The sequence below is a fragment of the Lissotriton vulgaris genome, chromosome 8 (assembly GCF_964263255.1).
Source record: "Lissotriton vulgaris chromosome 8, aLisVul1.2, whole genome shotgun sequence".
Taxonomy (NCBI): Eukaryota; Metazoa; Chordata; class Amphibia; order Caudata; family Salamandridae; genus Lissotriton; species Lissotriton vulgaris.
Window position 1 is genome coordinate 528,025,050 of NC_141696.1, and position 16,996 is coordinate 528,042,045.

Sequence of the window (16,996 nt, forward strand, 5' to 3'; positions counted from 1 at the left end):
TAGTGGACTATTGCCACTGATTCTCACACATAGTCGTTTTTTCAGAAAATTCATTCTTTTGACCCTCCACTATTATTTGTATTTTGCTTGGTACCTAGAAATGAACATCATTTACCACAGGAATACCTTAGGAAAAACATCGGGAGATGGAAGAGGAGTTTACTTTTCCGTCTCGGGGATGGCAGCATAAAATACTCACTTTGTTTTACGATAGGATTTAATAAAAACCTTGAGAAGATGTGCTGTCTATGTGGTACCGGTGGAAAACAGACATTGTTATTTTTTTTATTTTTCTGCAAATTCTACGCCAGATGTACCAAACAGTATTTAATTCCTTATTGCAAGGCACAAGTTATTACTGATTTTAATTTAGCATATTATGAAATATTGCAGTTAGGAAGCGATGAGATGATTTTGCGAGTAAGCGTATTCCTGCAAGCCGCGGTACGTTCACGTGCTTCCATGAACGAACTTTAATATGCCAATTAAATATGCAGTTTCCATGGAGTTCGTTTGCATCTGTACCATCTGATATTTATTCTGTTAACATCCTCATTTTTGATGTGTATCATTGATCGATATATTGAATTTCATCGCATTTTAATATAAAATATTGCTGATTTGCATACTATTGTAAAGCTTATAGTATTTGATCCCGCACTATGTTGCTGCTAGCTTATGCTGCTCATTTGAACATATGTATTGCACTTTATTTGCACTTTATTGCCAATTTTTCTACCTGGGTCTAAAACCTTTGTATTTGCACTATGCTATTAGTGATGCTAGATTTGATAGGTTTTCTTATTTCTTTATTCTTTTTAATGAAATTTTGTATATGTGCTGGATGATATTGTATATTTATATTTCTATTGGTGGTGATGATCTGTGCTTTTCTGGATATTTTTATCCGAATAAAGATTATTTGAACTTGAACTTGAACTTGAAGTATCTAAGAACATAGTCAGTCTGTTACTTTCAGTGACATACATGGCAGCAATTGTAGACAGTTTGTCCCTTATTCCCTAACGACAAAAAAATACATCCACATTTCCCACTGGATAATGGCCTGGAAGATATTTTAAGGTGTGAGAAATCTGCAAAGACAACAGGAACATCCAAGAGGTAGTTTTAAAGCTAAATACATGTTATTAGTATATTTTAAAATGATTACTGGGAATTATGAGTAATATTTCAGATTTATTCACACAAAGTGCACTGTACTAAAATCAGATTCAGTTCTAGTCCAGCATTAGCATTCTTGAGGCATTTTGATCTATTTCAAACCATCTGGCATTGGTTATTTGATTTACATAATTATAAAGTTTACAAATACTTTTCTCCAAAAACATGAAACAAAGTTAATTAACAGGGATATTTTCTTTTTAATACATTATTTAAAAAAAACTTTCTGTGGCCATTTATCATTTACAGTTTTGTGCAAGGTAGAGCCACACTCCTTATTGCAGTTCTCTTTCAACATGTATCAAAATCATTGCATATTTTTAAAACATTTAAATGAGCAATGATAAATAACATCTTGTGCTTTTCAGCGCATAGAGGTCTTCTATTCCTAAACTTAACAACAAAAACACATTTAATATAGAGTTTGAATGTAAAGGTATTAAAAACAAAAAGCTTCTAGGGTGATGATTATGTTGTAACAAACATCTGTGGAGGAAAAGGCATGATGATGTTTAACTGACAGATCTGTACTTTGTCCCGAGGTTCGAACCACGCACATCAAAGGGTGGTTCGTTAGCATATATATGTCTAGTCAGATCTTGTAGATCGGGTTCTGGATCTGTGGTGGCAAACTGTGCAGCTTTGTAAATATCTTCCTTCACTTTGACATCAATTTCCTACAGAACAAAGAAAAATATAGATGTTTAGGCTATTTAGAAAATCTGGGATTCCCCTACTCCTATACTGTTGCTCAAGTCTTATTGATGTTTTGTACATTCAAATATTAAAATCACTTTTTAAACAACTTTTATCTGGATGAATTTGGTGGATTTTTTTCCCGACACAACGTAATAATTGCGACCATACCTAGTTGACTGATCCCTGTTCGGGGTGCTTTGGGCCAGGCAGAGACAGAGTACTATACCATACTACCAGATCCACCTACTCCTCACTCCAAATAAAAGTGCAATACCATCACCCTCTTTTTCAGTGAAAGAATGCAGAACATCCTACAGCTCATCAACAACACAAAGCCTGCTTCATCTCCTACGCATACCTTTTCCTGTAGAATCCGGCATTGGTTAGCTTTCAATGCCCTATCTCTCACACATCTCACTGAGGTACAGCAATCCCTCAAAGCCACTTATATAAAGATGATGTGTTACCCTTGACCTTTATCAAGGTTCTCTGAGGATGTTCTTCCCCCCTTTCTCACAATTTTCAATGCCTTCCTCACTCAAGGCATCCTTCCAGAACCTGTCAAGACAGGACAGATCCTCCCACTGGTACAGAAATATGTTAATACTCTTATGACGTCGCCAATGACCAGCCTATGACGTATCTACTGTTCACTGACAACATCATTAAAAAAAGCAGTACATGTTCAACTGGAAGATCATAGCAATGCTAAGTATCTCCTGCACAACAACCAGTTTGGCTTCAGGTCAGGCTGCAGTATGGACACTGCTATCATACACCTCATAAGTGATGTCCTCTTGGCCTCTTCTTCCTGATACGGTTAGACCTCTTAGTGGCCTTCAACACAGTTGACTTCCCACCCTGATAGGCACCCTGGACTCTTGAATGGAGTTCACAGCAATATCCTTCACTGGTTCTCCTCTTACCTTTCCAAACTACACCAGTTTGTTCCCATGGGCACCTCCAGGTCTGTAATAATCCCAATCACCTGAGGAGTCTCACAAGGTTCCATTCTGTCTCCTGTCAACGACAACCCCTACAGAGAGCTGTTTGGTGCTCTACTCCCAGACGACAGCATCCGTTTTTACCAATATGCCAATGATACCATACTAGAAAGTCTCCTTAGATTCAGACATCTGACGCCTAAAACACAGCCTGTACATCCTACAGACCTGGACGTTCACTGCCTTTCTGAAGCTCAACGCAGCCAAGTCAGAATTTCTGTTAGTTGCCAAGAACAGTGTGCAAGAAAACTTAAAAACCTGGCACAAGAACATGAACCTTGATGGCTTAGACCCCTAATTTAATTGACTGCTATACCACTTGGGTTCACTATTTCACCAACCTTAAGCAACACATTGTGAAAGGAAATGTCCAGCTCTCTCTTCTAAAGAATGTCAAACTTTATTTTCTTCAGAAAGTGAATTCAGAACTGCTATTCAAGCCCTCCTACTCTTGCATCTGGATGTTGGTAATGTCCTGCTTGATGGCCTCCCAGATGCCACACTTGACCCTTTTAAAGGCGTCCTACAAGCCGCAGCATTGCAAATCTAGGGCCTGAAAAATCCGGTTACATCACCCCTATTTTGACAAAACTCCTTTGACTTCCCTTCCAGGTACTGAAACCTTGTCCACGGTCGGTTGAACGTCTGTACCACCACCTACCAGGATGAACAAACAAAACCACCAACGTGACCTGGTCATCCTCTGCAGCCGCCAACTAGGTATTGGGGGTTGCTGTGACTTTCAAAAGCTGGGGGATACAGGTGCCAACAAATGTAGAATCGGCATATCCCTACATCCTACTCACACCAGGAGTCCATCATCCCACACAATGGGTCTAGTTTGATCTTAAGGCGTGTAAAGAGTAAATCTCCAATGCCCCTGACTTCTCACTCTTCCCCCGCTGCCTGTGATTGTCACCAGTGGACTTCTCCAAACTTTCGACTGGAGTTGGATCTCCCGGAGTCCTGGGCTAAGTCTATTATTATACCTATCTTTAAAAAGGGACAACGTGGAGACCCGGCCTGTTACAAGCCCGTATCCCTAATTGACTCTGCCGTTAAAATCCTAGGCAGAGTCATATTAGGTAGGCTTACCGACTGGCTAGAGGACAGTGGAATTATGTCAAATGCTCAGTATGGTTTTAGAGCCAGGAGAAGCACTCTGGATCAGTGTCTTAATCTACAACTTTTAATTAGTAAATATACGGTTGCTAAGGAGGGCTCTCAATACATGGCTTTTATGGACCTCTCCTCAGCCTTTGACCTAGTCAATAGGTCGAAACTGTGGAAGGCCCTATTAGGAATAGGTATCGATCCCCCTTTAGTTGGATTTTTAGCTGACCTCCACTGCGGTCTCCTAGCCTCAGGCAAAGTCACTCAAGCGGGGAGGTGCACAAGCCACTTTAAGTCAGAGAGGGGGGTCAGGCAAGGCTGTATACTGGCCCCCCTCCTCTTCACTCTCTATATAAATGCCTTAGAGTCTGCACTAGCAGAGGCAACTGTAGACGTACCGCGTGTAGGAGACCCCAACATTCCGGTCCTCCTATACGCAGACAATGCGGTTCTTCTAGCTCGATCAGGAGTTGCCCTAAATAGATTACACACAAACGAGAGAAGCGAGACGAGAGTGATAGAGACTAAGCGGTAGCAGGGTACTGGACCCACCGGAATTGAAAATACGGATTAATAGAGGCAAGGAGAACAGAAAAACAGTGCAGAATGAGCAGCACTTTAAAGGGAGCCGGGCACGCCAAGCTCAGGTGGGGAATAATCTCTGCTACTTCCGGGACCTGTGGCCTTAATCTAGGCACACACAACGCCAAATAAGTTTGAGGGAGCAAGATCCCAATCAAACAGAATTGACAACTAGAAAAGATAAGACAAGTGAGCTTCGGCAACCCGCTACATTTCCAGGATAAAAATTCCAAAGATAAAGCCCTGATGAGAACTCGCTAAACGAATCAGCGAGTTTGAAACGCGTCGGCAAAAAAGGAGGCAATTGATTTTTGACAGGAAAGAACAAGCCAAAGAATTGGACTGACTAGAAATTAGATTAAGTCGTGCAGTCTCAGTCGGATTGTTTTGAAAAAAAATCTTTCTCATTTATACTGTTTTCACCTCCTTTCCTAAGCGACTTTATCCTTTATAAGCATTGTGGAAATATGATTTGTTCTATCACAAATGCGAAGATTTGAATTTGCTGCACAGTAAAGGTGCAATAATGGTGCAATGTATATATGTGTATATAATGAATTGTGTGAATTTTTTATGTTAATGTCTTAATTGTAAATGTCAATGAGGTATCTTTCTCAGACAATCAGATTTGTTTGATAAAATTGAAAAAAGAAGAAGTAAATGGTATAAATAAATGGTACCGTACAAATCTGAAATAAGTATTGATTTGTCGCTCGTATTCATGAGCTTGTAAGAACTACAGTGGGGCCAGCACTTTCCCCTTTTCCCAGTCCTAAATAGATTATTAGCATCTTTTGGTGACTTTATGTTATCACTAGATATGAAAATTAACACCTCCAAATCCCAGGTTATGGTGTTGGGACCCTGTAGTAGGAAAATGAAAAGTAAATGTAGTTCTTTCTTTTGCACGGGGCAAGAGGTTAAATGGGTTCCCATCTTTTCTTACTTGGGTGTCATCTTTGATGAGAAAGGAACTTGGGGCCCCCAGCAGAAGTTCAAATGTAATGCAGTTGCCAGGTCGGCCACGGCTGTGTTGGGATTCGCCAAACAGTTGGGAGCCAGACCAACGGAGGCTATACTCAAAGTATACAAAGCTAAATGCCTGGCAATAGCCACATATGGCTCCTCCATTTGGGGATATACTAATCAGGATGACATCCAAAAGGTGGAAAATAAATTTATTAGATCCCTTCTCTCTGTACCACAGTCAACCCCGACCTTTTCAACTCACTCGGAGTTGGGGTTGGGATTTGTTACAGACTTATTGAAATCCGCCCCTGTAATTTGTTGGATCAAAACCTGGCTTAACCAGGAAATTTCCTTGAACCATTTGATTCTCAAGGATTGCCTGGCTCCGGATAAAGCCCTCAAGATTCCATGGTGGCCTATATTAAAGCCATGTTAACGAAACTAGGTAGACCTGAGCTTTTCCATTCTCCCGGTCGTATTAAAAGAGAAGACGTGAGGGAGATTAAAGTTGCCCTGTTAAACGTATTCACTGTCGAGCGGGAGGCAAAGGAGATGGAGAAACCACTTGTAAGAAGGAATTATGGACTGATAACTGCCCATGTCTTGAACCTTATCTCTTTGTGGTAACGAGACCGTTTCATCGGTTTGTTTTAATCAGATTCTGTTTTAATTTAATACATTTTATGCTTGTTTCTTTCCCTACCTGGGATACGCCAGAAATGGCCAAACCCTGCGCCTGTGACAATTTTTCAACACAGGACACACTACATTTTATGATGTTTTGTGACCATTACGCAGAAATGAGGAAAAAATGTTTGCTCCCGATTTTGAGGGAGGCGGGTTTCTTCCAGGTGAGGCCCGCTCTCCTGTTTTTGCAACTTTTATCTAGTGCACGAGTCACTTTCCGTGTAGCAAGCTACCTGGTAGCGTGTGTCCGTATCAACAAAGGTCGCCATAGGTCACAATGTATTCCCTTCCAGTGTATGAATTAATTGCATATTGGCTGTTCTTAATTGTTTAATTGAGAAATATCTTAATTGTGTTTTATTTATGTGTAATTTATATAGATATTGACTGTATACCATATGAATTGCTTTTGTTTACTCCCTGTGATGTATTTATATTTATGTCTCTTTTTTTGATTTTGATTAATCGAATAAAAGTATCTTGACTGACTGACTGACTGGAGTTGGATCTTAGGAGTCTTGAACCAACCAAGAAGCCAAGCATGAGTACATCCTATACCCTCAACACTGCACAGTCAGGCAGGTAAGCTCCAAGTTTGCTCATGGAACATCAACTGCTTGTTAGATAAGCTAGAAGACGACAAGACGCTGAAATACCTGCTTTCCTTTCGTATAATCATCCTACAAGAAACATGGGCTGAAAAAGTGCCAATGATCCGGGATACGCCAACTACATAGTCCCTGCCACAAAATAAGCCATTTACGACCCACAAATCAATGGGCTAGCAATCTACATTCAGGCTGCCTTAAAAGGCAGCCACACAATTACACCAGCAGTTTGGAGCAACTTGCAGACAGTTTTAATCACTTTGAAACAGGGTCCTCTGAGATTCCATTTAGCACTTCTGAACATCTGCATACCCCCAAACGCAAAATTCAAACAGACTGCTAATAAAAGAAATCTCAGTCCTGCAAGATGGATCTTCACCTTTTAAAATAATACTTTCAGGGGACTTTAACATTAACCTGTTGGGGCCAACACAGGATGAAGGCCCAATGACAGCCCACAACGCATTTCGCCTGATCCCTGATCAAGCCCAAAATCCCACCTTTAAGTAAGACAAAAAGGGGTAGAGAACTCATAAAGAAGCTAGAGCCGTGAACCTGTGAGCAATTAACAGCTGCTCCTATAGAGATTGAACATCATCTTTTACTTATCATAATCACAGGGTCCGCACTGTAGCAGACTTTACAGAGCTTTCAGCTCCACTCATACACCTGGTCTCCAGTTTTGCAATAAAGCCAAGAGATGAAAGTGACCAGCTACCACAAGAAATGTGTCTCGCTCTCTCCCTGGAAAGACACAAATCAGCAGAAGCATTGCAAAGCAGCATCTATACTGTAAACAATAAGAAGCTTATGTGGACATCAAGGACAATTTATTATCTATGGGAAGCAGCTCAACATTTATATTTTATGGACAGGCCTCTTGAACAGCACGAGCTCTGCTCACACTGCTTGGGATCAATTCACAACAACATTTGTTGACAGTCAGGCAACCACCGAAGAAAGCACCAGACATGTGCACAGTGTTCTCCAACGAGTAGCAGTTAAAAAAACGAAGGAGGTCAAAGGGAGCCTAAATCAAAATCTCTATGCATACCAGAAAAATCCAAGCAACGACATGTTAAAGACTAAACTGGCAAAGTCTATGCTTGTATACAGAAAGCATCTGTGGAATCTGAAAGGAGAGGAAAGCAACAATCTGAGTCAAACCTTTTGTATGATCTTAAGGTCAACCAGCATAGGTAACTCTAGAAGACAGTAGGCATTCTAAATGGTCGTTCCTAATTAAGGGCCACTGCCAATATTCCTGAAGAGACTTTATGCCAATACCTCTCAAAACAATTCAGCCACTCAGACCCTAGGCTGAGCCCACAGAAGGTTGCTGAACATCCAACGATGACCTCTCCCGACCCCAATATCACCTCACCTGGGCTCAGAGTCTCAAGCCCTCTGTCCGTTTGTGCAGCAACAATTGAACGGCAGATTAAAAAAAGCCAAAGGAAAAGGCACCCGGCTCAAATGGTATTCCAACTTCTCTATTCAAAGAAGATGAATTGTATTGGGTACAGCACCTGGAGTCAGTATATGTAAGCCTTACTATCTCAAGCACCATTCTCTTCTCATGGAAAGGCTCAACTGTTACCCCAATCTACAAAGGAGGCACAGACATTGACCTCGCAAACTATTGGCTCATAGCTCTCCTGGATGTGGAATCTAAATATATTGCAGGCTGTCTCGGTGAGGTTTTCGCGTCATGGGCATCTGAAAAGATCTTGACCCCCTTCAACCAAACAGGGTTTGGGGAAGGAGTGCTCACAACTACAAACCTGCTGGCCATATGACTACTGTTTCACCAAAGTATGGCAGCTAAGCGACCTCTCTTTTATAGTCTAAAAGGCTGCATTTGATCAAGTGGACAAAGGAAAGCTACGGAACAAGTTGACCAGCTGAAACATACCCAATTTGCTGCTGAGAGCCCTAATTCTTCTCCATACTGACACTTGGATCCGAATTAGGCTCAAAGTTGGTGCCCACTTATAGAGAAGGATCCCAACCCATCAAGGGTTACGGCAAGGGTGTGTACTAACCCCAACCCTATTCAATCTTTTCTTGACGGACTTGCCCCCTTATTTAGCATTTTTTTTAATGTATTTAAAAACCTCTATTTTTATTTTATTGCAATTAGAAACATTACAGCAGCATTCAAGGACACGGTGGAAGGACCATTAACCAAGAATAGTACATATTAGACTGTGAGACTTGCATCAAGCCTTATTGCTTTCACTTGGAGACGCATGCCATCTAACCTGCATCCAAAAACAAGTAACATAGGACATAATCCATCATACCCAGGATATGCAGTTCCCCGCTACATCGGAACCCTCCCAGTCAGATTCATCAATTTCTGTATCCTCACTATCAGAGGAGGCCACAGCCACCTCCGTATTCAGAAACACATCACTTAAATCCCTCCAATCAGCAATGTCCTCTAGGACCTTCTCATCATGCCTAGCGAGTTGCATGTGAGCATCATCTGCCACAGCCCATTCTAACACATCACTACCCTAACAATTGAAATCAGGAGTTCTCTGACCCATTCAGGTTAAAGGTACGTGGTGCTTGGCCGAGACCAGCGTCAGGTGCAAAAACGTGTATGCCATCTTCTTGCCACTGAGATGCCTGATGATACCCTGGAGGCACCACTGAAGCGTGAGTGCAAAGACTATACAGACAGTCCTCTGAACTCCCCCCACCACCCGGGTCCAGAAATCTTGTACCTCTTTACAGTGCCAGTCAAGTGCAGGAAGTCAGCCCTGTCTTTCCCACATCTGGGACAAATGTCCAGGCATGTGACGGACATGTGCTGTGAGCGTATGGGCATGAGATGAGCCCTGTGTAGAAAGTTGTAATGCACCAGCTTAAAGCGGGCATTACAGAAGGCAGTATTCATGATATAATTGACTCGCGTCTAGTCCTTCTCAGTAAGCGGAGTGTCCAGGTCCATGTCCCACGTCAGTCAGACTGAGTAGTGGGACCACCCGCATCAGAGCGCATGGCTTTGTACAACAATGATATCAGGTGGCATCCCGCTCCACTGGTCAGCAGAGCCCCCAGTGTGTGTGTGTGTGGTTGGAGGGGCAGCTGGATAGGCTGGCCACAGAACCCTATCGATATCAGTCAGTCCCGTAAGATGAAGAAAATTACCAGGCCCGAGTGAGAAGGTGAGTTGAGCCTCCTTGAATGTAAGGAAGACCTCTAAAGGATATAAATCCCTGAGGAATTTTCACCCACTATCTTGCCGTGCTTGTAAGGACATATTATCTGCCATGGTTCTAACCAGCTTTAATATCCAGAGTGGAAGTTCCTGGTGGAACAGGGCATGTTTAAGCACAGTCCAGTTAAATCTGTGCCAGAGTATCGCAGCATGCCTATTAGTGGGACTTCAAGAGGTAGGCCAGTGCCCTCCATAAGGACTTGAGGCAGGTGGGTAACCTCCACCCAACTGGCTAGTAAGCACTTTTCCCAATTATCTTCAGGATTGAACCATGTTTTAGTTAGGTTGCAAAATAGTATAAATCAAGCCGCGGAGCTTCAAGGCTGCCCTTCTCATACTGTCTCGCCAACACTGGCAGCGCAATCCTGCTTTGCCATCCTGCCCACAGGAGAGGGATAATGACAGAGTACAGCTGATGAAAGTGCCTCGCTGGGATTAGAGCTAAAGAATTCTACAGCATTTACAGACATCTAGGGAGGAGAACCATTTTTGCTATGGCCAACTGGCCTATTAATGAAAGAATAAATTACGGAAAGGGGGATGCCAAGGTATTTTCTTCAGGAAACTTATTTATCGAGACAAACACTACTAATTATCTGTCTCATGACAACATAAATTGTATGGTATCTTTCTGTCATCTAATATACCGTTCATCCAATGGTTATTAACACCAAATCAAAATAAGGAAAAACACAACAAAACAAAAATCTGATTTGTAATTCACTTTTTAAAGATCCTTTTTCATTTTATACATCATTAGTACAAATCAGCAACCCACGCAATATTCAATCTTGTGTGGAATAACATTTCTAAATCCAAAAAACCAAGTATCTTATTCAAGATCCAAAAGGTCAAAAAGTCTTATTGTTGTGGACCCTGAATCCAAGGGGTGTGTGAGAAGCCCAATAATTTATTCGCAAGGAAAAAACTGGCAGTGTCTTTTCTTGGCCTTATTTTCCTTTTTCGAACACCAAAGTAACAAGGAGCTTAAGAAGTCAAAAAAAGTCTTTGTGGCTTCAAATCAGAGTAATGCTCCTGGGGAATATATCCAAACAATCTCCAAATCAAAACAGGTGTCGAAAATAATGATAACTGTCGACGCGTTTCGGCCTTTCAAACAGTTTCAGGCCTCATCAGGACATAGGGCAACACAATTCATACAAGTGATCCAGCTGAAAATATAAAAATGTTAAAGCCGATTTCTGCTCAGGTGGTCGAGGATTGCAGATGTAATTCCGTAATTGTGACTAAAGCCAGGACGAACTCCCTTTACTGTATACACCTGTGCTTATCCGAATCACTTGCATCCGCAGCGTGATACAACCAGCACCAATGCTACGAAACGAGCCAGAGTCTACTGGTACTAGTAGACTCTGGCTCGTTTCGTAGCATTGGTGCTGGTTGTATCACCCTGCGGATGCAGGTGATTGGATTACCTGTTCGAGAACTAAACTATATCCGGATAAGCACAGGTGTATACAGTAAAGGGAGTTCATTCTGGCTTTAGTCCCAATTCCGGAATTACATCTGCAATCCTCGACCACCTGAGCAGAAATCGGCTTTAACATTTGTGTAATTTTCAGCTGGATCACTTGTATCAATTGTGTTGCCCTATGTCCTGATGAATTACCCCCTGTAATTTGTTGGATCAAAACCTGGCTTAACCAGGAAATTTCCTTGAACCATTTGATTCTCAAGGATTGCCTGGCTCCGGATAAAGCCCTCAAGATTCCATGGTGGCCTATATTAAAGCCATGTTAACGAAACTAGGTAGACCTGAGCTTTTCCATTCTCCCGGTCGTATTAAAAGAGAAGACGTGAGGGAGATTAAAGTTGCCCTGTTAAACGTATTCACTGTCGAGCGGGAGGCAAAGGAGATGGAGAAACCACTTGTAAGAAGGAATTATGGACTGATAACTGCCCCTGTCTTGAACCTTATCTCTTTGTGGTAACGAGACCGTTTCATCGGTTTGTTTTAATCAGATTCTGTTTTAATTTAATACATTTTATGCTTGTTTCTTTCCCTACCTGGGATACGCCAGAAATGGCCAAACCCTGCGCCTGTGACAATTTTTCAACACAGGACACACTACATTTTATGATGTTTTGTGACCATTACGCAGAAATGAGGAAAAAATGTTTGCTCCCGATTTTGAGGGAGGCGGGTTTCTTCCAGGTGAGGCCCGCTCTCCTGTTTTTGCAACTTTTATCTAGTGCACGAGTCACTTTCCATGTAGCAAGCTACCTGGTAGCGTGTGTCCGTATCAACAAAGGTCGCCATAGGTCACAATGTATTCCCTTCCAGTGTATGAATTAATTGCATATTGGCTGTTCTTAATTGTTTAATTGAGAAATATCTTAATTGTGTTTTATTTATGTGTAATTTATATAGATATTGACTGTATACCATATGAATTGCTTTTGTTTACTCCCTGTGATGTATTTATATTTATGTCTCTTTTTTTGATTTTGATTAATCGAATAAAAGTATCTTGACTGACTGACTGACTGGAGTTGGATCTCAGGAGTCTTGAACCAACCAAGAAGCCAAGCATGAGTATATCCTATACCCTCAACACTGCACAGTCAGGCAGGTAAGCTCCAAGTTTGCTCATGGAACATCAACTGCTTGTTAGATAAGCTAGAAGACGACAAGACGCTGAAATACCTGCTTTCCTTTCGTATAATCATCCTACAAGACACATGGGCTGAAAAAGTGCCAATGATCCGGGATACGCCAACTACATAGTCCCTGCCACAAAATAAGCCATTTACGACCCACAAATCAATGGGCTAGCAATCTACATTCAGGCTGCCTTAAAAGGCAGCCACACAATTACACCAGCAGTTTGGAGCAACTTGCAGACAGTTTCAATCACTTTGACACAGGGTCCTCTGAGACTCCATTTAGCACTTCTGAACATCTGCATACCCCCAAACGCAAAATTCAAACAGACTGCTAATAAAAGAAATCTCAGTCCTGCAAGATGGATCTTCACCTTTTAAAATAATACTTTCAGGGGACTTTAACATTAACCTGTTGGGGCCAACACAGGATGAAGGCCCAATGACAGCCCACAACGCATTTCGCCTGATCCCTGATCAAGCCCAAAATCCCACCTTTAAGTAAGACAAAAAGGGGTAGAGAACTCATAAAGAAGCTAGAGCCGTGAACCTGTGAGCAATTAACAGCTGCTCCTATAGAGATTGAACATCATCTTTTACTTATCATAATCACAGGGTCCGCTCTGTAGCAGACTTTACAGAGCTTTCAGCTCCACTCATACACCTGGTCTCCAGTTTCGCAATAAAGCCAAGAGATGAAAGTGACCACCTACCACAAGAAATGTGTCTCGCTCTCTCCCTGGAAAGACACAAATCAGCAGAAGCATTGCAAAGCAGCATCTATACTGTAAACAATATAAAGCTTACGTGGACATCAAGGACAATTTATTATCTATGGGAAGCAGCTCAACATTTATATTTTATGGACAGGCCTCTTGAACAGCACGAGCTCTGCTCACACTGCTTGGGATCAATTCACAACAACATTTGTTGACAGTCAGGCAACCACCGATGAAAGCTCCAGACATGTGCACAGTGTTCTCCAACGAGTAGCAGTTAAAAAAACGAAGGAGGTCAAAGGGAGCCTAAATCAAAATCTCTATGCATACCAGAAAAATCCAAGCAACGACATGTTAAAGACTAAACTGGCAAAGTCTATGCTTGTATACAGAAAGCATCTGTGGAATCTGAAAGGAGAGGAAAGCAACAATCTGAGTCAAACCTTTTGTATGATCTTAAGGTCAACCAGCATAGGTAACTCTAGAAGACGGTAGGCATTCTAAATGGTCGTTCCTAATTAAGGGCCACTGCCAATATTCCTGAAGAGACTTTATGCCAATACCTCTCAAAACAATTCAGCCACTCAGACCCTAGGCTGAGCCCACAGAAGGTTGCTGAACATCCAACGATGACCTCTCCCGACCCCAATATCACCTCACCTGGGCTCAGGGTCTCAAGCCCTCTGTCCATTTGTTGCAGCAACAATTGAACGGCAGATTAAAAAAAGCCAAAGGAAAAGGCACCCGGCTCAAATGGTATTCCAACTTCTCTATTCAAAGAAGATGAATTGTATTGGGTACAGCACCTGGAGTCAGTATATGTAAGCCTTACTATCTCAAGCACCATTCTCTTCTCATGGAAAGGCTCAACTGTTACCCCAATCTACAAAGGAGGCACAGACATTGGCCTCGCAAACTATTGGCTCATAGCTCTCCTGGATGTGGAATCTAAATATATTGCAGGCTGTCTCCTTGAGGTTTTCGCGTCATGGGCATCTGAAAAGATCTTGACCCCCTTCAACCAAACAGGGTTTGGGGAAGGAGTGCTCACAACTACAAACCTGCTGGCCATATGACTACTGTTTCACCAAAGTATGGCAGCTAAGCTACCTCTCTTTTATAGTCTAAAAGGCTGCATTTGATCAAGTGGACAAAGGAAAGCTACGGAACAAGTTGACCAGCTGAAACATACCCAATTTGCTGCTGAGAGCCCTAATTCTTCTCCATACTGACACTTGGATCCGAATTAGGCTCAAAGTTGGTGCCCACTTATAGAGAAGGATCCCAACCCATCAAGGGTTACGGCAAGGGTGTGTACTAACCCCAACCCTATTCAATCTTTTCTTGACGGACTTGCCCCCTTATTTAGCATTTTTTTTAATGTATTTAAAAACATCTATTTTTATTTTATTGCAATTAGAAACATTACAGCAGCATTCAAGGACACGGTGGAAGGACCATTAACCAAGAATAGTACATATTAGACTGTGAGACTTGCATCAAGCCTTATTGCTTTCCCTTGGAGACGCATGCCATCTAACCTGCATCCAAAAACCAGTAACATAGGACATAATCCATCATACCCAGGATATGCAGTTCCCCGCTACATCGGAACCCTCCCAGTCAGATTCATCAATTTCTGTATCCTCACTATCAGAGGAGGCCACAGCCACCTCCGTATTCAGAAACACATCACTTAAATACCTCCAATCAGCAATGTCCTCTAGGACCTTCTCATCATTGCTAGCGAGTTGCATGTGAGCATCATCTGCCACAGCCCATTCTAACACATCACTACCCTAACAATTGAAATCAGGAGTTCTCTGACCCATTCAGGTTAAAGGTACGTGGTGCTTGGCCGAGACCAGCGTCAGGTGCAAAAACCTGTATGCCATCTTCTTGCCACTGAGATGCCTGATGATACCCTGGAGGCACCACTGAAGCGTCAGTGCAAAGACTATACAGACAGTCCTCTGAACTCCCCCCACCACCCGGGTCCAGAAATCTTGTACCTCTTTACAGTGCCAGTCAAGTGCAGGAAGTCAGCCCTGTCTTTCCCACATCTGGGACAAATGTCCAGGCATGTGACGGACATGTGCTGTGAGCGTATGGGCATGAGATGAGCCCTGTGTAGAAAGTTGTAATGCACCAGCTTAAAGCGGGCATTACAGAAGGCAGTATTCATGAGATAATTGACTCGCGTCTAGTCCTTCTCAGTAAGCGGAGTGTCCAGGTCCATGTCCCACGTCAGTCAGACTGAGTAGTGGGATCACCCGCATCAGAGCGCATGGCTTTGTACAACAATGATATCAGGTGGCATCCCGCTCCACAGGTCAGCAGAGCCCCCAGTGTGTGTGTGTGTGGTTGGAGGGGCAGCTGGATAGGCTGGCCACAGAACCCTATCGATATCAGTCAGTCCCGTAAGATGAAGAAAATTACCAGGCCCGAGTGAGAAGGTGAGTTGAGCCTCCTTGAATGTAAGGAAGACCTCTAAAGGATATAAATCCCTGAGGAATTTTCACCCACTATCTTGCCGTGCTTGTAAGGACATATTATCTGCCATGGTTCTAACCAGCTTTAATATCCAGAGTGGAAGTTCCTGGTGGAACAGGGCATGTTTAAGCACAGTCCAGTTAAATCTGTGCCAAAGTATCGCAGCATGCCTATTTGTGGGACTTCAAGAGGTAGGCCAGTGCCCTCCATAAGGACTTGAGGCAGGTGGGTAACCTCCACCCAACTGGCTAGTAAGCACTTTTCCCAATTATCTTCAGGATTGAAACATGTTTTAGTTAGGTTGCAAAATATTATAAATCAAGCCGCGGAGCTTCAAGGCTGCCCTTCTCATACTGTCTCGCCAACACTGGCAGCGCAATCCTGCTTTGCCATCCTGCCCACAGGAGAGGGATAATGACAGAGTACAGCTGATGAAAGTGCCTGGCTGGGATTAGAGCTAAAGAATTCTACAGCATGTACAGACATCTAGGGAGGAGAACCATTTTTGCTATGGCCAACTGGCCTATTAATGAAAGAATAAATTACGGAAAGGGGGATGCCAAGGGATTTTCTTCAGGAAACTTATTTATCGAGACAAACACTACTAATTATCTGTCTCATGACAACATAAATTGTATGGTATCTTTCTGTCATCTAATATACCGTTCATCCAATGGTTATTAACACCAAATCAAAATAAGGAAAAACACAACAAAGCAAAAATCTGATTTGTAATTCACTTTTTAAAGATCCTTTTTCATTTTATACATCATTAGTACAAATCAGCAACCCACGCAATATTCAATCTTGTGTGGAATAACATTTCTAAATCCAAAAAACCAAGTATCTTATTCAAGATCCAAAAGGTCAAAAAGTCTTATTGTGGTGGACCCTGAATCCAAGGGTTGTGTGAGAAGCCCAATAATTTATTCGCAAGGAAAAAACTGGCAGTGTCTTTTCTTGGCCTTATTTTCCTTTTTCGAACACCAAAGTAACAAGGAGCTTAAGAAGTCAAAAAAAGTCTTTGTGGCTTCAAATCAGAGTAATGCTCCTGGGGAATATATCCAAACAATCTCCAAATCA

General features: G+C 42.3%; 1 protein-coding gene across 1 annotated transcript in view; it reads right to left on the reverse strand.

Annotated features, from left to right (window-relative positions):
• Nucleotides 1-1,189: 1,189 nt before the first annotated feature.
• The window catches only part of LOC147697254 (pyruvate dehydrogenase E1 component subunit alpha, somatic form, mitochondrial-like), a 369,725-nt gene continuing 353,918 nt past the window's right edge, over nt 1,190-16,996 (reverse strand). Inside the window, exon 8 of the mRNA XM_086933319.1 lies at nt 1,190-1,859. Within this exon, the coding sequence (XP_086789445.1) occupies nt 1,695-1,859 (165 nt within the window). The 3' untranslated portion in view covers nt 1,190-1,694. The remainder of the gene's footprint in view (nt 1,860-16,996) is intronic.